Consider the following 21267-nt stretch of genomic DNA (forward strand, 5'->3'; position numbering starts at 1 on the left):
ATCATCAGGTGGTCCCACTTGGGGCTCACACTTTTCATCCCCATTTGACAGAGGAGGTCACTGAGGCCCAGGGAAGTGACTGGCCCACAGTCACCCAGCTGACAAGGGGCAGAGGCGGGATTCGAACCCATGACCTCTGACTCCCAAGCCCGGGCTCTTTCCACTGAGCCACACCACCTGCTTCTGAAATGGGAACGAGTGCCTGGCACAGAGAAAGCGCTTAACAAAAACCATAATAATAACAATAGTAGTATTTGTTAAAGGCTTCCTGACTCTAATAATAATGGTATTTGTTAAGCACTTACTCTGTGCCAAGCACTGCTTTAAGTGCTGGGGTTGTCCCACGTGGGGCTCACAGTCTTTATCCCCATTTTACAGATGAGGGAACTGAGGCACGAGAATTCTACTGATCTATTTTGATGCTATTGATGCCCCTCGACTTGTTTTGTTGTCTGTCTCTCGCTTCTAGACTGTGAGCCCATTGTTGGGAGGGGATTGTCTCTATCTGTTGCCCAATTGTACTTTCCAAGTGCTTAGTACAATGTTCTGCACTCAGTAAGTGCTCAACAAATACAATTGAATAAAATGAAGTGACTCGACCAAGGTCATACAGCATATAAGTGGCAGAGCCGTCATTAAAACCCACGTCCTCCGACTCCCAAGCCTGGGCCTTTGCCAGTAGGCCACAACGCTTCTCTTCTCCTATGTGCCCAATACTGAGGTGGATGCAATATAATTAGATAGGACATGAAACCTGCCCCGCCGGGTAGGGCGGATCTCTAATCCCCGTTTTAACAATTGCTTCACGGGGGTTTTTGTGGTGGTTGTTCATCCATTCAATCGTATTTCTTGCGCGCTTACTGTGGGCAAAGCACTGCTGTTATGGTATTTCTTGAGCACTTGCTGCGTGTCAAACACTGTTCTATGTGCAAGTTGAGGGACATGCCCAAGATGACCCAGCAGACAAGTGGCAGTCGAACTCAGGACTCGAGAGGAGGACGCGGCCAGGCCCCTGATTCCCGATTCCCAGTCCTCTGCCCTTTCCATGAGCCTCGACTACTTGCCTCCGTTGGCCCTCAGGGCCCACATCTTTAGCCAACTCTGACTTGAACTCATCTCCCGGCCCCGCTACGGTTTAGTATGCGCGGCAGCGACACGATTCTCGGTGCAATCACGTCTCTGGGGACCTGAATGTCGACTGCATGCAGAGGGAGGTGGCGTGGACTGATGTGAAGAGCACAGGGCCTGTGTCCTAATCCCACCGATGCCACTTGACTGCTGAATGACCGTGGGTGCATCACGTAGTTTCTCTGGGCCTCTTTTTCCTCTGGACAAGGACTGAGTCCAACCTCCGTAACTGGTATCTAACCGAGCATTTAGTACAGGGCCTGGCATATAGTAAGCACTTAACATATACCAAAACAAAACAACAAAACCACTGTTGTGTCAATCGCCGCACCCGCCAGGGTTACCTCGCCACCTCGGGGGCGGAACCCGGCACTTGTTCCAGAGCCCGCAACAACCCTCGGCACCCGGTTGAGGGAAGGATGCGGGGGAGGCGGCAGGCAATTATCTGTAATAAACAATCCTTCTCCGTATTTGTGTTGCCCGTTTCATCTTCAAAACCCGCTGAAAACATTAATTAATCATGACAACAGCCCCAGTTGAAACCGGAGGCAGAGTCTGAGGTATGCAAAGTGGAATTATCAAAATTAAAATCTGGCTGGGTGGAGGGGGATGGGGCGGGGCGGGGGGCTGGCTGCCTTGGGCCCGACACCCCGAGGGCTTGTCCCTGATGAAAACTGCGGGTGGATCCCCTGGGACCTGAGGTCACCGCCAGCCATGGGGGCCTCTGGAGGAGAAAGAGGAGGAGGAGGAGGAGAACGAGGAAGAGGAGGAAAAAGTTTTTAGAAGGAAACACAGGCCTTCGAGCCCCTGAAGGTGGACCGGGAGGGGTCCCGTGGCCCTCCTCCCTCTCTCTGAACGAAGAAGACACACTGTTTCGGGGAGTGGTACTTGTCAAACTGTTTATTTGCCATCCACACTATTATAATATTGAATTTACAGAAGAGACGACGGCGGTGCGAGACCAAAAGAAAGGAAAGAGGGAGGGAAGGAGTTCTCCCCGGCCGCATGCTGGGCCTCGCCCATGCCCGGCTCTGGCCAGGAAGGGTGGGCTCCCCTGTGGGACCCGGAACCATCGTGGAAAGGGTGGTCGTCGGCGGGGAGGAAGCTCCCGTCCGGCTCTTAGCTTCCCGTTGGGTTGGACGGGCTGGCACCCACGAGTCCCCCCTCTCTCCTGCGAGAGTTCAGTCCGTCGGGGCCGGGAGGCGTCCGGCGTCCGGCCCGAGCTGCCGACGGTGGCTTTCCCGACGGAGGGGCCTTCCTCCCGGGGGCCTGGCCGCGTCCTCCTCTCGGGCCAGAGGTCGCTTCCCCTCCGAGGGCCCCGGATCCCGCCAACGACCTTTGGATTTTTTGCACGTGATTTTCCCCTCTAACCAAAGTGAACTGTGTGGGATAGGAACCATGCTCTTAACTGTTTTCGAAAAGTGAATAAAAAGCCTTTCGGTGGTCATTCTAAAATAACCGAGGCGGAAAGAAACCGGTTTCGCTACAGTATTCGGCAGACGCGGGGAAGAGATCCTCGAGGAGACATAAAACCGGGGCAAAGCGGAATAATTACAGGCACTAACCATGTTTTGCTAGGAAGCTTCAAGTCTATTTACATACATAAATACAATGAACTCTGTCGATGCAACTCCTCTAGTGTAGAGAGAAAATCATTTCGGGGACTACCCTCCTCAAGACCGACCCGATGAAATCCATCGGCGGCACACCACGCGGGGACTCTGTCAGGACACAAAATCGTGGACTTATGCAGATTGTCAAAAGGACTTTCATATGGGGAAAGGGGGTTGAAACCGCCCCTTGCGGCTAGGTCTCCAAAGGATTGGAAAGAAGGCCCGGAGGAAATGGGTATTTCAATCCCAAAGTCATGGTTGCTTTGGTGAAACGGTTGGCTTCCTCGCCAGGCGGATCTGAGAGACGCCCTGGGCCTCCCTCTTGCCAATTACGGAGTGGACTGGTCTCCTAAGACTTCCCGGGGTCGCCTCTGCCCGGCACGGCAGACTGAAATGGGTTTTTGGGGTCTCATCCTGGCAGGGAGAGACTCGCCAGAGAAAACTTGCACCCCGTGAGTTCTTCACTTAGCGGGAGGAGGGCCCGGGAGGTCCCACCCGGGCCCACCGGCCAACAGTCCCGGGGATGAGCTATCTGCCGCCACCGCTGTTCGCTCAGGAAGGGAGGAAGGAGAACAGGTGGAGAAACACAGAGCCACGAAATGGCAGAAAGGCAGAGACCCAGAGGAAAATCTCAGCGTGATTAGGAGTGAAGCAGAGAGGCGGCCAAGAAGAAGAGAGAGTGAGCTCATTGTGGGCAGGGAACGTGTCCGCTCATTGTTATATTGTACTCTCCCAAGTGCTTAGTACAGTGCTCTACACACAGTAAGCACTCAGTAATTACGGCTGAATGAATAAGGAGAGAGCAAAGCGACAATAGAGCCGGAGCGACAGAGATGGAGAGAAATGCGGAGGGGGGAGAGAGAGAGAGAGAAACTACGAGAGAAAGGGGGCAAGGACCAGCAGAGAAACACGGCTCAGGAATCTCAGGATGGACTGACTCCATAAACGCTTTTGTTCTCTTTCGCCTCTGACCACTCCCCGACCGCCCACGAGTTCCTTCGGGTGTCCATTTTTCATGCTTCGTGATGGGGCCAAAAGGATTTTAAGGGGGACGGGGACCGGGAAGGGACAGGTTTCAGAGCGCAAACTGGCTGGAAAGCAGCCATTTGGGGTCTCGATGCCGACTGGAAACGCTCAGGACTGACCAGAGGGAGGTGGGCAGCGTGAGGTTGGGAGGGGTCTGGCTCACAGGGCTTCGAGAGTATATCGTCCTCTTTGCCCCCATGGTTCTCCCAGGGACTGACCACCTCATCCCCCACCCCCTCACAACCAATCCCGGCCTCCTGCTGCTGCCAAAGGAGATGCCTCAGAGGGAAAGGCCTCCCTATCCACTTCAGTTTGGTTTCTTGCGGCCGCCCCTCCGTAACCCTGTTTTCCCGGCCGTGGGGTTTGTCTGACACTCAGAAGGGCTTCTTCCCTCTAAGGGGCCAACCAGACTTGCTCAGACCAAGCTTGACCCGTTGAACCTGGGGCTATGCTTGCAAATACCCGTTGAAATGTTCTGCCTGGCCTGAAATCATTCATTTCCTATGGCTGCTGGGGGCGGGGGAGTGGGGGTGTAGGGGCCGTCTGCCACGGGGCACGGGGATCGGAGGGTCAACGCGACACACCCCGACTGGAGTCCCTCTGCGGCCACCGCCTCCCACTGCTGGGTGAGCAGAACCTGACCAAGAATGAGGGAGGCTTCCATTTATAACTTTTCCTACCAAAGTGCGACTGCATCTGAGTAAAACAAATAAGCAAAAATATATATATATGCATATATATATATATATATATATAAAAGAAACCTCGAAAACAAATCGCTTTAAATAAGTCCAGCTGTTTGCTGCCTGCAGCCAAGGACCTTTCTAATTTGAATCCTTAAAAAAAACAACAAAATTATTTTTCCTAAACATCAAACACTGATCTGAAGTCCTGCTTTCCTCCGCCCTCGGGCGCCGCCCTCCCTCTTGCCTCCCGTTTCCGGAGGACCTTTGGATAACGATCCGAGACGGCCGGGCTTGCTCCCCGTCACCCCCGCCACATCCAGCCTGTCCGCTAATCGAACGCGGCCGGCCGACCGCCAGACACGTCGGACGCGATGACGGTGGTAGCGGTGACGGGAGACGCGGGCCTTAGGTAGGCGGCAGGCGAGGATCCCGGGGCCGTGGGTTTCGCTGGCGCCGCGGGGGGACCCGTGGGGTGTGCGGAAGGGTGGGCGTAGCCCGGGGCCGGGGGCCAGGGGAGGGATGGAGCAGAGCAGGAGGGCCCGGCCCAGTCCTCCTGAGGGGAGAGACAGCCCAGCCCACTACCCTGGGAGGAGCAGGCGGGCGAATACGAGAGGGAAGTGGTCGCCCAGCGACCCCCCCCAAGCCCACCGCCTTTTCCCGGCTCTTTCGACGGGACACACTTAACCCTGGCGGCCTCGAAACATACAACGACTAGAGCAGACCTCGATTTCCCCCCTCCCTTGACATCGGTACGTTTAAATAAGAAGAGTGGCGACCGGCAGGCCCGTCTACTCATCGAGATCCATAAATATGTTGGAGGTCGCCGTGGTAGTACAGTAGTTGAAAGGGACCCAGGTTGCCAGGAAGCGGCCGAGAGCCTCCCCGCCGTTCCTCTCCGTCGCCCCGGCCGCGAGCGGGCCGCTCCTCCGCCGCCATCCAGCTACCGAGATGCCTTCTGCCGTTTCTAAGGTGCCGGGGAGGAGGCGCGGACGAAACCGAGGCCAAGCGGGGCGAGTCGCAGCTCCGGAAACCCAGATTCCAGACTCTTCGGAACAGTCCAGTTGGCTAAAATGCTATGGGTCGGGGAAGAAAACCTTTCTTTTTATTCACAGCATTGCTAAATCAGAAGCATTCACAGTTGCCCCCGGGGGGAGTCTTCCTCTACTTCTCGGCGGCGGCAACTCCCCGGCCCTGGTGACGAGGCGGACCGGCCGAGGCGGCCTCCGGTCTGAGGCCGGAGTTGGGGTCCTCCGGCAGAGGGAGGCGAGGAGGGAGGAAGGGAGGTCGGGCCGGGGGCCGGCCGCGGACGTGGAGCCGGACGCCGACCTCTCTCCGACCGGGGGTGGCCTCGGCCTCGGCCTCTCGGGCCCCTGGGCGGACTGGTTGTCGCGCTGACCCCTTTTCCTGACGGGAGGGCCCCCGCGGCGGGCGGGGGGGGACGGAGGGAGTCTTCTGAAAGAGACGCATCGGCTTCCGGGACCGGCTGGCGAGGCGCCCTTGGCCGCGTGGGACGGGCTGGGGAGCAGGACTCAATACGGCCTCCACACGGCTTCCTCCAGCCTGGCCGTGCTGCCCATGTTGGTCGGGGAGTTGCTGTGGCTGCCCTCGGCCTCGACCGCGTCGCTCTGGTTGGGGAGGTTGGGGTTGAGGAGGGTGGAGCCCGTGGAGGCGTTAGTGCAAGGAGGGAGGATGCGCGGCGGGGAGCGGTCCCCGCCGGACATCACGGAGAACTGGTAAGACCCGGCCGACGTGCCGTAGTAGAGGTGGTAGGACGGCGAGCTGGTCTGGAAGGGGCTTCCTTGCGCCTGGGAGGAGCCCGGGTAGGGCGGGGGCAGGTAGGTGTGGTACCGGGTGGCCGCGGGCATGGCCGACATGCTGATGCCGATCCCCGAGGTGACCGGGGTCGGGGTGTAGGTGAAGGCTCCGGGGTAGTGCACGCGGGGGTCGGAGATGGAGGGCAGCGCGGGAAACTGGCGGTCGATGCCCACGCGGGGATCGCTGAAGGCCGTCAGGTCAGAGGCGGCTGCGGGAAAGCGGGGCGGAGAGATGGGGGCGAGAAAGGAGACCTTGTCAGTCAGGTGACGCCAGTCGCTGGGAGGCGGCGGGGACGTTTGGTTCCCCGCGGGGCAGATGATCCCTCCCACCCTGTCCCGCCCCGGGGTCCGCCCCGGGGTCCGCCCCGGAGTCCGCTCCGGACCCCGGGGGCCTCCCCACCCGCATTCTTCCCGGCTGCCCGCCTGCCCTGCCTCCTCCGGGCCGGGCGGCTTCCATCACCGCCGACAGCCTGGGCCACTTGCGCGGTCAGGTGGATGTGGACGGACGGGGGTCAAACCCAGTCACTGTCCGTCTCACTTTCCGAGCTCCCTCGCGGGCGGATGCTCCTGGAGAAGCTCTCTCCTCAATGCGCCCCTACCTCCCGCCTCTATCCCCTCGGCCCTATCGGGTCTGGATCCTTTCGGCCGGACCTGAGGGGCCTCCCCAGACACACTCGGGGCAGTGAGGAGGGCGATCCGCTCAGGGAGGGAAACCTGGGGCCGACGAGGGCCCGGGATTTGTGCCGGAAAGGCTTCCCAACTGAGGAGGCTTAAGGAATGTGGCACCAGCTGAATCTCCCCTCTAGCAGCCTGGCTCGGAGTAGGGGGAAGGATGCCACGCTGCTCTCCTCCCTCCCCCTCCCTCTCCTCCGACCCCACTCAACCTCCTGCCCCGGCCCCTCCCACCCCTCCTCCTCGTGCTGCCCCAAGGGTTAAACACACTAAGTGGGCAACGGTCCCATTGAAAAGACCTTCTGCAAGGCTCAGGTGAGTGCAGTCGGCCTCTGCTGGGGCCACACAACCAGACAGAGAGAGAAAGAAGAGGGTAAAAATGTCTAATCATCTCCCACTGTCTTCAAACTAGGTGGGGAATCTGTCTGGAAAGGAGAGAGAGAGAGCGAGAGACAGCAAGAGAGAGCAGGCGCACCCAAGTAGATGGCGTGGGAAACAGATGGACGGATGGGAAGACAGGAAAGCAGCCGGACTGGACTGATGGGGGAGCTGACACCATGTAGAGTTCTCAGACCCCGTTGGGAAGGAGTGAGGGACGAGGGCTCCCGGCACCGTGTCCCTATCCCCGTCCCTGTCCCTCCCCCGGCTTGGGGGCAGGACCCAGAGAAGGAGGGCTCCGCGCTTGGCTTCTGAGAGGGAGGCCGGCCAAGCGGAAGGCCGCTGGGGCTTGCTTTCGGTCTCATATGTCCAGGCAGGGCATGCGCTATGGGTCACACACTGTACTAAGCGCTGAGGTAGATGATGATAAAAACCGAGGTATATAAAACAGTCCTACTCTATTGAAGTGTCCTTTCCCAAGGGCTTAGCACAGTGCTCGGCTCCCAGTGAAAACCACTGACCGCTTGCTCGGTCGACCACTGGGGCAGAGAGAGTGCCATAGCTATAAGGATGATAATAATAGTAATCATATTTGTTAAGCGCTTACTACTTGCCGGGCGCTAAGTGCTGGGGTGGATACAAGCTAAATCAGGTTGGACGGGGTCCCTGTCCCACCCGGGGGCTCACAGTCCCAATCGCCATTTTACAGATGAGATGACTGAGGCTCGGAGAAGTGACTTGCCCAAGGCCACACAGCAGACAGGTGGCAGATCCGGGAGTAGAACCCATGAACTTCTGACTCCCGGGCTCACACTCTACTCACTACGCCTTACCGCTTCTCAAAGACAGAGTCCCTCGAGCCAGAGTCACACCGGCGACCCAAGGATGTCTAAGAACGGACTACTACAGTCCTCCGTTTTACCAGCACTGCTCCGGCCCAGCCTAGCTTCGGACCCGATGCCCGGTCCGGGTGGACCGGTGACCCAAACCGCCGTCCCGGGCAAGAGGTGGGCGGCCCCCCAAGAGCCTGCGGAACGAGACTTCACCGTCCCCGTTACCCGCGCATGTTGGGGGAAGCTGCTTACTGGTCAGTCGGCTGGACAGCTCGGCGCTCAGAGAGGACATGCCGCTGGGCCGGCCGGGGGAGATGGGCGTCGCGGGATGCACGGGCGGGGACGTGATGGCGCCCAGGTACTGGTACGACTGGTCGTAGGACCACGGCGGGGACGGCTGGATCTGTCTCGTGTCTGCGGGAGAGAAGGGACAGTTTGCGCCAGTCAGAGAGGGGGGTCTTCCTCTTGAGCTTCCTGGGTTGAACCGCACCGTCCCCCTCGTCATCTCTCTCCGCTGCCCCCGACTCGGACCGAGGCAGGGACTCCACGGCGGCCCCGGGATCGCCTCCCTTCTCGCGTCACGTCCCCCTCTGAAACCGAGGCAAGGAGGGCGCTGGGAAGGGGAGGGCGCTGGGAAGGGCGGGCGTATCATCCCTCCTTTCCATCATCGCCACGGTAAGCGCTCACCAAACGTCACGATGACTGAAACCAATGCTGATACTGGCACTGTACTAAACGCTGTACTAAGTGCTGGGGTAGATACAAGGCCATCAGGTTGTCCCACGTAGGGCTCACGGTCTTAATCCCCATTTTCCAGGTGAGGTAACTGAGGCCCGGAGAAGTGAAGTGGCTTACCCAAGGTCACCCAGCAGACGAGCGGGGGAGCCGGGATTAGAACTCAAGTCCTCTGACTCCCTGCCACTAAGCCACGCTGCTTACTATTAAGTGGCAGGATACCGATGGCCCCGCTTCCTTTCAGCAGAATTATCCTTTTCTACCACCACTGGTTTGGTCAGCTACCCACCCGCAAGTGAATCAATCACCAAGGGAATTTATTGAGCGCTTAACGCGTGCACTAAGCGCTTGGGAAAATACACTGCAACAGAGACGGTAAGCACGATCTCTGCCCACGAGGAGTTTATAGTCTACAGGGGGAGGAAGACGCTAAAATGAATTACAGATAGGAGCAATAGTAGAGTATAAGGATATTTACACAAGCGTACCTAATGTCAGACGAGACCTACACACACACACACGCACGGCACCCAGATAATATTCTTAATTATTTAAAAAGCAAACACAAGAGGTTTTATAATTGTCATAAACCCCTGCAGGCTGTGAATTGCGGTGGAGTTATTCACGTCTTGCTGTGCAGACAGCACCCAGCCCCGACATTCACGCCTCAAACCGCACCGGGGCGTAAAGTCCCGGGCCACGACGCGGGCCCTGTCATGTTTTACGGCCGGGAAGAGGTGGTGTGAGGCTTCTCTCGGGTCACGACTGAACCGTGCCAGTGCTGCATCATGTTTCCTGGCCTCTGGAAAACCCGCTCTGGGAGCCGGGCCCGGGGAGGAAGAAAGGCCAAGGGCGAAGGCCCTCTTCCTCGGGCCTCGGGATCGCGCATCTGGCCGGTGGGCCTGCTCCCGGGACCGCGGTGGCTTTCCAGGAAGGGTGCGGGCGGGCCGGCGGCCTCCGCCTCGCTGTGTCTTTGTGGGCCGGGGGTCCGGGGTCTGGGGGGTCCGGGGACCCCGGGGGCCGGCTGTGGCCGGCCACAGAGGACCAGTAGGTGGCGCGGGAGGGCTTCAGTGGCTCTCCCGCCGCAGCTCCGCCATGCTTGAGCGGGTGGCCCGGGCTTGGCCTTGGCCCAGACGGGGAGGGAATCCTAACTTCTCCCACCCTCCTCCACCTCCTCCTCTTGGGCTCTGCCTTCCCGAAAACACCCAGGCCTCCTGGAGGGGTGGGGGGCGAGAGGGGGCCGCGCCGGTCGCCGCTGCAGAATTCACGGGGCCCAGCCCGGGGACTCCATTCTCCCCGGTCCAGGGAAGGCTCGATCTGTCCGGTCACCGGCCGTAGGACACGGCCCCCCGCGAGATACCCTTCGGCCTCCCCGATTCTTTCCCCTCAGTCATCCGGATGGCTGCTTCTCCCCTTGGCATGCGGAGATGCCTTGGAGGAGTCCGGCCCGGTGGAAAGCGCAGGGGGCCGGGAGTCGGGAGATCCGGGCTGTGATCCCGGCCCTGCCGCCTGCCCGTTGGGTGACCTCTGATAAGTCGCTTCACTGGGACTCAGTTTCTTCATCTGAAAAATGGGAATTAAATATCTGCTCTCCCTCCTCCTTAAACCATGACCCTCGTGCGGGGCTGATGGGATGATTTTGTATCGACTCCAGTGTTTAGCACGGAGTGAGCACTTGGCAAACGTGACAATCACTATGATTATTAACGCCGGCCCGCCAAGGGTCAGTACAGACAGCAAGGAGGGCAGGGGTAAGCCCCATTGCGGCCTCATCTGACGTGACTGTGTTGTTTCTGCCCCAGAAGTGGCCGGCAGAGAGGAGACGCTCAAATACCACCATTACTGCTGATTATTCTTAGGTGAGGGAGGCGGAAGTGGATCGCAGACGCCGCCACCGGGGTTGACTGGGGAAGGCTCCCCGGAGGCGGCGGGCTGGAGCCGTGCCTCCGGGTCGGAAGAAGAGGCCGTGGCTTTCAGAGGGAGGAGAGGGTCCCCTGCCGCTACAGCCTGACGGTCTTGATAGGCCACGGCGGCTCCTCATCCAGACCGGAAGCGCAGAGAGTGACGGGTGCCACTTTTTCTGCCCTGGGGCTGCAGCAGACCTCGGTTTTGCTGGAAGGTCACACAAATCTGGGGGCTTTTGGGAGGGCACCGTGGCCGGGCCCGCTTTACCTGGCTGTCCCCGGGTTGGAGGGGGCTCGGGGAGGGGAGAGGGGGATGAAGGGGGACGGTGGGGGGGGGAGGGCAGCCCCCTGCAGCTCTGAGGCCCTGTGGGTGCTGGAAGCCCAGACACCCACAGGATGTGAGTCAGAGCCTGGAGCTGTGAGTCACCTTTCTGGGTGATGTCTCAGGGCGGGGACGGCGGAGGGGGGAGGGAGCCCTCCTTCCTCCCCAACTCCTTCCCCTGGAAATCCCGGGCTCCCCCTGAAAACAAAGGGGATCTCCTCTCTCTCCGCCACCCCCACTTCCCCTCCGGAGGCTCCCGGAGGGCAGCACTGGGGGTGCCCCCTTGCCGTGCCGGGGCACCCGGCTCCCCCCGGGTGGTTCCCTTAAGGGCCGGCTGGTCTGCCGGAGAGGGTGCGGCGGGGGGAGGCACTGGGTGCCATGAGGGGGCGGTGAGTGAAGGCACGGACGGCCGGACAGGGCAGGGCAGGACGGGGGCGTCCTCGTCGGGCCCATCGCCTCCGTCGGGCCCGGACCCCGGAAGGAAAAGCGTAACCAGGAGCCCTGGTCACCGCCGGTGGGTCGGCTTCCGTGGGGCAGGAGCCTGGGGGGTTTTGTGACAAATGCCTCCCTCGGGACGGGGAGGAAGGAAGGAGGCTGGCTGCCCATCCGCACTGCAAGCCGGCTGGGCCTCTCCCCGCACTCCAGTCTCCTCATCTGGAAAATGGGAGAGAATAATCACGCTGACCAGGGTCTCGCCCGAGTGGGTGGGCGTCCGTGGCGCTCTGAGATCCGCGGGCATCGGGCACTCCTGGGGAGACGAGGCCTCCGCATGAGGTCTAAGGAGGTCTTGCCTCCCTGCCCGGTGCTCGGGCACCTACACCTCATCCCAGCAGAGCCTCGGATCCGGTGCCCATATACACCTATTGGTCCAGAGACCCTCGCCCTACTCCACCCCAACACAGCCTAACCCCAGGGGAGGGAGAAAAAGGGTGTTGAAGATCCCCAGGCTCATTGTGGTCCCGTGAGGGGGTGGCGGGCGGGAGGGCGGGGCAGCGGACAGGAGGCCTGCCGATCTGAGTCAGAACCGAAGCACCGGCAGGAACACCACTGGCAGCCTGCTCGGGGAGGGCGGCGCGGGAGACCGGACAACCCCACCGGCACGGCCCGCTCCGGACCGGCCGCCCGGGGCCCAGGGAGGAATCCATGTCTCAACGGGTCCCGGGAGGAAGGGTCACTGAACCGGAACGGGCGTCTGGGCGGGAGAGAGAAGGCTGAGGGGGGTCGGACGTGAGTGAGGTAGTTATGGCCGATAAGGGCGAGGTGGGTGACGGAGGGCTGCCACTAAGCGTGAGGGTGGAAGTCCGGGGGCGGCTGCCATCACAGAGCACGGGCCTGGAAGTCAGGGGACCTGGGTTCTAATGCTGGCGTGGCCACCTGCCTGCTGTGTGACCTTGGGCAACTCACTCCACTTCCCTGGACCTCAGTTTCCTCATCTGTAAAATGGGGGATTCAATATCTTCTCTCCCTTCCCCTTCAACAGTGAGCCTCCTGTGGGAAAGAGGCTGTATCCCTCCTGATTATCTCGTCTCTCCCCCAGCGGTTAGCATAGTATCTGGCCCACAGTCAGCACTGAACGGACACCACATTTTCCCCCTCTGTGCCCTGACTTTTCCATCCCACTGCCCGAGCTCCGACGCGGACGCCACGTGTCGCCGGCGCGTCCTGGCCGACGAGGAAACGGGGGGCCCCGCCGAACCTCCCCGGCCAGCCTCCCTGCCTCCTGCCCTCCTCGCGGTGACCTCACGGCCGCAGTCTTCGTTTCTCCAGGAGCGCGCCTGGGATGGGTGAAACACTAGAATGGCTTCAGAAGTTCTAGAGTAGTTTGGAGCCGGGCCTCCTCTTCCCCCGCTCCTCTTGGGACCAGACGCTAATGCATCCTGATTGGATTTCGTGCCAGGGACCTTGGAGTTGAGGCATCGGTATGGTGAGCTCAGTTCCGTGGGAAGGCTGTTTAAAAGGGGCAAAAAAAGATGAGAACCAGCCTGACTACAGAGCCCTCTTGGCCCCTGGACAGAAGAGGAGGAGGAAGAGGAGAGGGAGGCGGAAGAGAAGGACAACAGCCCAAAACTCTCCTGAGGTGGAAATCTCCGATCCGAGTCCCCACGTGTGACGCAACCCTCTGAGGGCTGGCCCGAGTCAAGGCAGGGCAGGGTCACCCGCCCAATCTACACGGGCAAATGATCTGGATAATTGCTTCCTCCCCCCACCGCACCCCACCGCTTCGGCGCGCTGAGTTCTCCAGGACAAGTCTGAAAGAGCCCCGGTGGCCACATCGATCCGGGGACCGGTTGTCCGTAAAAACCTCGCTCCCTTTGTGCCGCTGGACGGCGTGCTGGGAGGCAAGGAGGAAAAACAGCCCTCTCCAGACCTCAGCTCCACCTGAGAAGGCAGCAGGGATCCCGGGGGTCCCCCGGGGTCCGGAATCAAGACCCCTGGATTCTCATTTCAGCTCTATCACTGGCCTGTTCGGCAATCTCAGGCAACTCACTTCTCCTCTCTGGGCCTCAGTTTCCTCTGTAAAATGGGGCGAAGGTAACCGGGCCTCCCTCCCTCTCGGACGGTGCGGCCCGGGTGGGTGGGGGTGGGGGCTCGGTCGCGTCTCCTGATCTATCCCCCCGGCGCCGAGTCCCATCCCGGGAATGCCCTGAGTGCTCCATAAACGTTCTGGGCTTCTTCGACCGGGTGCCCGTCTCCCCCTTGGTGCCGGAGATGGGAGCGGGAATGACAAGGGGCACTTAACTGTGAAAACTGGGATTTCCCAATCAATGCGTGTGCTGTTCTAGCAGGTTGGTACATAAGCCGCTCAGATGAAATATAAACCATCGCTCCCCGAGTAAGCAAGCACACGCCTTCTGGGCTGGCGTCACGGCCGCTTTGAAGAACACGACGGCAGAACCTCTCGTTGCCAGCGATGGGCCGAAGTCGGGGGAGCTGAGTTTTGCGAAGTGAAGATGCATTGTTCTTTGTCTTGCGAGCTATGACTCACGTTGAGCGGCAACAGTTATTTACCCAAGAGCCTCCCCGCCCTCGGCCGGAGAGGAATGTGAAGAAAGTGGGAAATCGAGGGTGTCCTCTTCCCACTCCCGGCTTCCGGGCTTCCCGGTGAAATGGCACAAGGAGAGGGATTGCAGGCTCTCGCCCCAACCGCTGGGAGGGGAGGGTTGGGGAGAAGGGGGGGGGTCTATGCAGATGTCTAAAAAAATGGGACTGTCCTGGAGAGGAAGGTCAGCTTTTCCCTGGCTGCTCAGTGGCCTTTGGAATGCGGGGGGTCGCCCACACCCCAGCTGGAGCGGTCTCGACTTCGGCCCCAGAGCATTCCGGGACTTGGAGTTCACGTATTCCAGAATAGTGGGGTGGGGGCTTCAATCCCCTACTTCTCCTGCTCCCTCCGTTCTCAGACACAGAGAGAGGAGGGAGGGCCACAATTCTGGAATAGCGTCTCGATGTCCCAATCAATCAATCGATGACGTGTGTTGAGTGCTTCCCGTGCGTGGAGCGCTGTACCGAGCACGTGAGAGAGTTACACCAGAGTTTCCCGTCAGAATGACAGTCAGCGGTGCAATGCGAGGATCTCCTCTGCCGGTTTGAATGGGTGCAAATACTCACTACCCACTGGCTAGAAGAATCTGGGCCCCGTATGTGAGGGTATGAGTATGAGTGTGTGCATGGAGGGGGGAACTGACTCAAATAACATCAAACAAGGCAGGGGACAGACCCAGTCTCGGGTGGCTCGTCCTGGCCACCAGTGCCCGGAGCCCTGCTGGTCCCCTTCCCACCCCTGCCAGCAGAAACACGGGAAGGGGCCCGGGCAGTTGAGACCCCCAGATCGGAGAGCAGAACGGACTTCACGGGGGCATCTGAGACACGAGAACCCCCCGACACCCAACGTGCGCTGATGGCCCTCATTCTCCCCTAACTGAATCCCGACCCCTGGGCCTGCACAGATGGGACACGTCCCTCCCGCGGGACGAGCTCCGATCTGGTCGACGGGATGTCTGGCATCTCTGTCCACGTCACCGGACCCCCGGGGCCCTTGTGTCCGCAAGGGACGTCGGAAAATAAATTTCAATCCCTTCGCTATAAGCTAACGAGTCTGCAGATACACCATTCCACCCCAAACCCAACAAGCTGATCAGTTCGTTTCACCCCCTGCACCAAATCACACCTCTCCACATAAAATCACACCCCATCGCATCCCAGCACACCCGAACAAAACGCAACCCGTCGCAACCAACCTGCCCGCTGACCAACTCAACCCAACCCAACCCATCCTACCCAGCCAATTCAAACCACCCACACAATCAACTCAACCTAATTCAACGCATGTTACCGAACCCAACTCAAATCGGCCAACCGACTAATTGACCTGACTCGATCCAACCACGCCGACCTAATTCAACCCACCCTTTCCACCTACCGAACGCCACCAAACCCGACCCTCCAAATCAACCCAACGCAACCCAACCCGACACACCTCCAAACAATTCCAACCAGCCCACTTCACCGAGTAAAAAAGCTTCCCTTCCTGAACGGACACTGCGAAGGAAATGTTGGTTCCCGTAAATCCGGTAGTCTTCTATCCCCTGACCTCGGCCCGTGAAGCCACCCCCTTTTCCACAGGCTGGACTGAAAGCCCTCTTAGACAAACACTTGGGGTTGGCTCGGTGTAGCTACGTTTGTTTAAGAGGAATTGAGTCTCTAGAGCAGGGAACGTGTCTACCAACTCTGTTATACTGTATTCTTTTCACGGCATTTGTTAGGCGCTTACTACATGCAAGATGCTGTTCTAACTACTAGGCTAAATAAAAGCTAATCAGGTTGGACCCAGTCTTACAGAGTCACAGTCTTAATCCCCAGTTACGGACAGGCACAGAGAAGTGAAGTGACTTGTCCAAGGTCACACAGCAGACAAGTGGTAAAACCGGGATGAGAAGCCAGGCCCTTCTGACTCCAGGGCCCGTGCTCTATCCATTAGACCACGCTTCGTCTTCTCTCCCAAGTGTTTGGTCCAGTGTTCTGCACACAGTAAGCCATCACTAGGTACAATCGATCGATTGATTCCATCCCTGGGTTTCCCCTCCCTCCCTCCCTGCACCTTCACAGGCTGTCAGCCCAGGTCACCTGAGCCTCCAGATTAAACTGACGAGGAGATGCCAGACACCACTGAAGCCCAGGCAATTACCCAGGTAAACTTTTGAAGGATTCGAGCCCCGGGGCCAGCGCTGTTTACGAAAGACTAAAAGCACCATTTGTGCCGAGCCTCCGAGCGCGCTCTTTTGGGATCCTGCCTGCCGCCGGACCCGAGGCGGGATCCTTAGGGGAGAGATAAGATCAAACTCCCGTCTGCACCTCACCTCCTCGGGGTCCTCGCTGGGCCGTGGAACAAGAAAGTGCAAGTACCAACAAAAGCCCATTATACCGTCGTCTTTTGTGTTCATTAGCACTCTCATTATCGGTTTATTTCGGTCTCCCGGCGAACACTGAGCCGGAAGAGACCCCTGCTACCTCGGCTCTCCCCAACCTCCCCGCGTGGAGGGGAAACGTTTCCACCAGACGAGAGCTCCGTCCGCACACTCGGGTCTCGGCAGCCACTGATTCCTCGGCGCTTTGCCGCCTGCTGGGGCGGGGGGGGTGGAGAGGGTGAGGGAGGAGAGGTGAGGGTTGGAGAGAGGAGATGGGTCGGGGGGAGGTGGGATCAGGAGAGCTTCTAGGGAGAGGAAGACATCCTGGAAGGGAGAAGGGGGCTGGAACAAGCAGTGGGGATGCTTGGGAGATCCAGTTGAGTGGGAAGGGTGGGCACTCCTGGGCACGGAGATGGAAACTGTGGGCACTGGCCAGGAATAAGACCCTTGGTCTCCCTCTTAGACGGTGAGCCCCATGTGGGACAGGAACCATGTCTAATTTTATTATCTTGTCTTGACCCTAGTGCTTGGCACATACTGAGCAGCATGAGAAGCCTGACCTAGTGGATGGAGCACGGGCCTGGGAGGAAGAAGGACCCGGGTCCTAATCCCGGTTCCGCCACTTGTCCGCTGTGTGACCTTGGGCAAGTCACTTCACTTCTCCGGGCCTCGGTGCCCTCATCTGCAAAATGGGGATTAAGACTGTGAGCCACAGGGACTGTATCCAACTTGATTAGCTTGTATCTGTACCAGCGCTTAACAAACACCATTAATTAAAAAAAAAAAAGCAAATTTTAAATTCTGTCAGTGAAAGTTGGAGTACGGGCAGGGAGGAAGGAAAGGGAGAGGCGATTTGAAGCTCCACAGGAGAGCACGCTGGCAGATCCATGAGAGGACACTGCGGGGCAGAGGGGGTAGGGACACCCCTCCACCACCATAGGGCTGGAGGAGGAAAGACCAGGAGGAAAGAGCCAAGAGCAGGACAGTCGGAGGTCCACCCGAGTCTGAGGATAGGGGAGGCGGGCGGTCAGCAGGGCCCGGGGCCACGCGTGGGGCCCAAGGATACGCCGCGGCGGCCCTCGGTGATGGGAAAACGCGGGCTGAAGCAACGGACGTGGCGTGGGCAGATGACCGGGCATCCGTGGCAACAGTGATGGGCACAGCGACTGCCACCGGGAAGGGCAAGGGGTGGCGCCAGGGGAGGGCCTGCGAGCCGGAGGACGGACCCTCAACAAGCCGGAAACTTCCAGCCCCGCGGAGCGCAATGGGCCAGGACGAAGGGGTCTTGGGGTCCCCTGGACCAGGTGGCCGGCCGGCAGCCTGGAAATTATCCACGCCCCTCGTTTCTCCTCCCTGGTCTAGGCCTCCCTCTCCTTGCAAGGACTCCCAGGGGAAGGTGGGCAGAACCAGGGAGCAGAAAGGAAACGCGAAACAATCCAACTGCTCGGAAGCCGCTCCGTGAGAAGATTCACCGGGGAAGGAGGCTTAATCCCGTGACTACGCTGGGGCCGGGGGATTTTCTGTGAAGTTTTTCTGGATCTGGCTTGCTTTCCCCGAGTAGAGGCACATTTGTATACACTGCATTATAAACAGATTCCACTTGGCGCTTATAGGAAGTAACAAGACCTTAGGATACGTTCAACCCTCAACTTTGGCCCATCCCATCTAAATTCTGCCTCAATCCCCAATCCCCAAATCGCTTTGCTTCCAGGATTGTAACCTTTGATCCGTTAAGCACGTTTTTCTTCCTGCATGTCTGCTCTTAGTACTATTGCTATTATTATCACTGTTACTACCAACGATAATTCACTTACTGTCTGTTTTAAGCGCAGGGATCTGAGAGAGACCCTGAACCACAAGGGGCTCACAGCCTAAGTGGGAAGGGGAACGGGTACTGAATCCTCAATTTACAGATAAGGAAACCTAGGTACGGAGAATCAGTCAATCAATCGTATTTATTAAGCGTTTTCTGTGCACAGAGCGCTTGGAGGAAGACCACGGAACCATATAACAGAGTGGGTAGACAGATAAGTGACTTGCCTAAGGCCGTGGGGCGGCCAGCTGGCAAAGCTAGGATTAGAACTCAGGTCCTCCGACTCTCAGACCTGTGCTCTTTCCACTAGGTCACGGTGCTTCTACAGGTCACAAACTATTCAACTGGCAAGTCTGACCCTACCCCACAAGGTCTGCAAACTTCAGTTTCTCAAAATAGCGGGCAGAGCTCCTGGTGAGGGTTGGCCTGGAATGAATGCCTGTGGATCTGGGAAACAGTGTGGTCAGAGACGGAGGGCAAAGACGGGAACCGGTCCTGGGATGAAGCAAGTTTCCTAGGGAGGCGGGGCCAGAAGGAAGGCCAAGCGTGGTCAGGGCCATAACGCCCTCTGGGACAGTGACACCGGAGGTCACTTGGAAGAGCCGGGAGCCGGCTGTCTTCCTCAAGGTCACGGAGAGGCCGCCTGACCCCACAAACCTTTCTCTCCGCAGGCTGTCGCAGACTCTATCCGCCCATCTAAACCAGTCTCCTCGCTGACCTCCCTGCCTCTCCCCACTCCGGTCTGTACTTCACTCTACTGCCGGTTCATTTTTCTCAAAAGAGAGTTCAATCCACGTCTCCCCACTCCTCAAGAAGACCCAGCGGTTGCCCGTCTACTTCCATGTCGAACAGAAACTGCTTACCATCGGCTTTAAAGGACTCAATCAGCTCTCTCCCTCCTACCTTTCCTTGCCGTTTTCCTACTACTACCCAACCCACGCTCCCGTTCCCCGAACGCCAACCTGCTCGCCTTACCTCAGTCTCGTCTGCCTTGCTGCCGACCCTTTGCCCTCATCCTCCCTCTAGCCTGGGACTCACAAGCCTTACTGAAAACACATCTCCTCCAAGAGGCCTTCCCCAACTAAAATCTCATTTCATCTCTTCCCTCTTCCTTCTCCGTCACTTGGATCTGTACTCTTAATCACTTGATATTCCCCTGGCCCGCTGCCTCAAAGTGTGCACATATCTGTAATTTATTTTAATGGCTGTTTCTCCCTCTAGACTGTCAGCTCCCTGTGTGGCTAGTGGAACTGGGCATGGGCCTGGCACTCGGAAAACCTGGGTTCTAATCCGGGCTTCCCTTCTCGCCCCTGGGTGCCCTGGGGCACATCACAACTTCCTTGGGCCTTAATCTCATCTGTAAAATGGAGATTTAGTACCTGTTCTCCCTTCTATTTAGACCATAAGCACCACGAGGGACAAGGACTGTGTCCAGGCAGACTGACTTATATTTATCCCAGTGCTTAGAAACAGTTCTTGACACAGAGCAAGCACTTAGCAAATAGCAAAATAATCGTAATAATGCCTAACAACTCTGTCAATTATGCTCTCCCAAGCGCTTAGTAAAGCGCTCTGCACACAGGAAGCACTCAAAAAAAACAACTGATTGATTCTCTCCCATAGATACCTATGCTTGATTAACTGATTCGTAAACCCACCAGCTTTCTTGGCCTACGCGATGTCTTGGGACAATGAATTCCAGGTGCTTACTCCCTGCTGGGTGAAGAAGTCTTTCCTTTCGGTTTACCTCCAGCCGACAAACCTTTCCATCCAAAGAAACCGGCGGGCCTGGTGCCGAGGGCCTATTCTGGGAACGTCGTTGCCCGTTCATTTCTCTGCTCCCCCTGCTTGCTCAGATTCCTCCTCTACACTGGCTATACTGTCCCGACCATCCTGTCCACTTGGGCCTATCCTGCTACTTATGCAGTTTCTCTTCTCTCTCTTAGCTGGACATTATTTCCTCTCTAGGCTCGTCAGCTACTCCAAGGCAGGGTCATCCGACTTCATTATGCTCTCCTGAAGGGCTGATTCTAGTGCTCTGCCCAAAGTAGGCATCCAGTAAAATGCTCAATGCACAGTGGGTTTTCAGGAAAGAGCACGGCAGACACAGAGTCCAGGGCTCTGCCACAGGAGGGGCTTGGCAGGGGGTGGTGACGTAGCCTAGGCACAAGCAGGCTTTGGGAATCGAGGGGGCCCACGGGCCCTGACTTTCCCCAGGTTGACTCTTCCTTCCCCTGAAGACATGGGTGACATAAAACTCTCAGGAAATGATGTTTCAGTGCAGGCGAGGGAAGGGCTCAACATCTCAGCCCAGGACTCTGGCACTCACTACCATCAGTCAGAAGCAGCATGGAGTAGTGGATAGAGCGAGGGCCCGGGAGTCAGAAGGTCACAGGTTCTAATCCCGGCTCTGCCACTTGTCTGCTGCGTGACCTCGGGTGACTCACTTCACCTCTCTGAGCCTCAGTTACCTCATCTGTAAAATGGGGATTGAGACTGGGAGCCCCACGTGGGACAGGGACTGTGTCCAACCAGATTTGCTTGTATCCACCCCAGCGCTTAGTACAGTGCTTGGAACATAGTAAGCAGCTAACAAGTACCTCAATTATTATTATTAACGACGGGGATGGGGCACAGGGAAGAGGATGAGGCACATAAACAGGGGCACACGGAAGTGGACGGGGGATGGGGACGACCCTCCCAGCCCCGTCTCGTTCTCCCAGAGCCTCCCGGGCGGCCCGCGGGCTCTGCCCCGAAGCTGGTCCGCATTTCTGTTCCGTCCCTTTTCCCGAAGGGAAGGAGACGCTGTCACCCGGCCCAGCGTTTCCCAACAGGCCGAGTTCCTCCGGGCCGTCCCCCCCGCCCGCCGCCGTCCCCCCGCCGTGGAAAACAAGCAGCCGGCCCTGCCTTGGCTGAGATGTTTCTAACAAGGCCCTCATTG

At 58.4% G+C, this 21267-nt stretch overlaps 1 protein-coding gene across 5 annotated transcripts in view; it reads right to left on the bottom strand.

The window, feature by feature from the left end:
- Positions 1-2000: 2000 nt before the first annotated feature.
- RUNX1 (RUNX family transcription factor 1) overlaps positions 2001-21267 on the bottom strand; it is a 188018-nt gene continuing 168751 nt past the window's right edge. For all 5 annotated transcript variants that reach the window (XM_029082307.1, XM_029082306.1, XM_029082304.1 and 2 more), the window contains 2 exons: positions 8403-8564; positions 2001-6476 (listed from right to left, as the gene is read on the bottom strand). In XM_029082307.1, coding sequence (XP_028938140.1) covers positions 5983-6476; positions 8403-8564 — 656 coding nt within the window. In that variant the 3' untranslated portion in view covers positions 2001-5982. The remainder of the gene's footprint in view (positions 6477-8402; positions 8565-21267) is intronic.

Source organism: Ornithorhynchus anatinus, chromosome 17 (genome assembly GCF_004115215.2).
Source record: "Ornithorhynchus anatinus isolate Pmale09 chromosome 17, mOrnAna1.pri.v4, whole genome shotgun sequence".
Classification (NCBI taxonomy): domain Eukaryota; kingdom Metazoa; phylum Chordata; class Mammalia; order Monotremata; family Ornithorhynchidae; genus Ornithorhynchus; species Ornithorhynchus anatinus.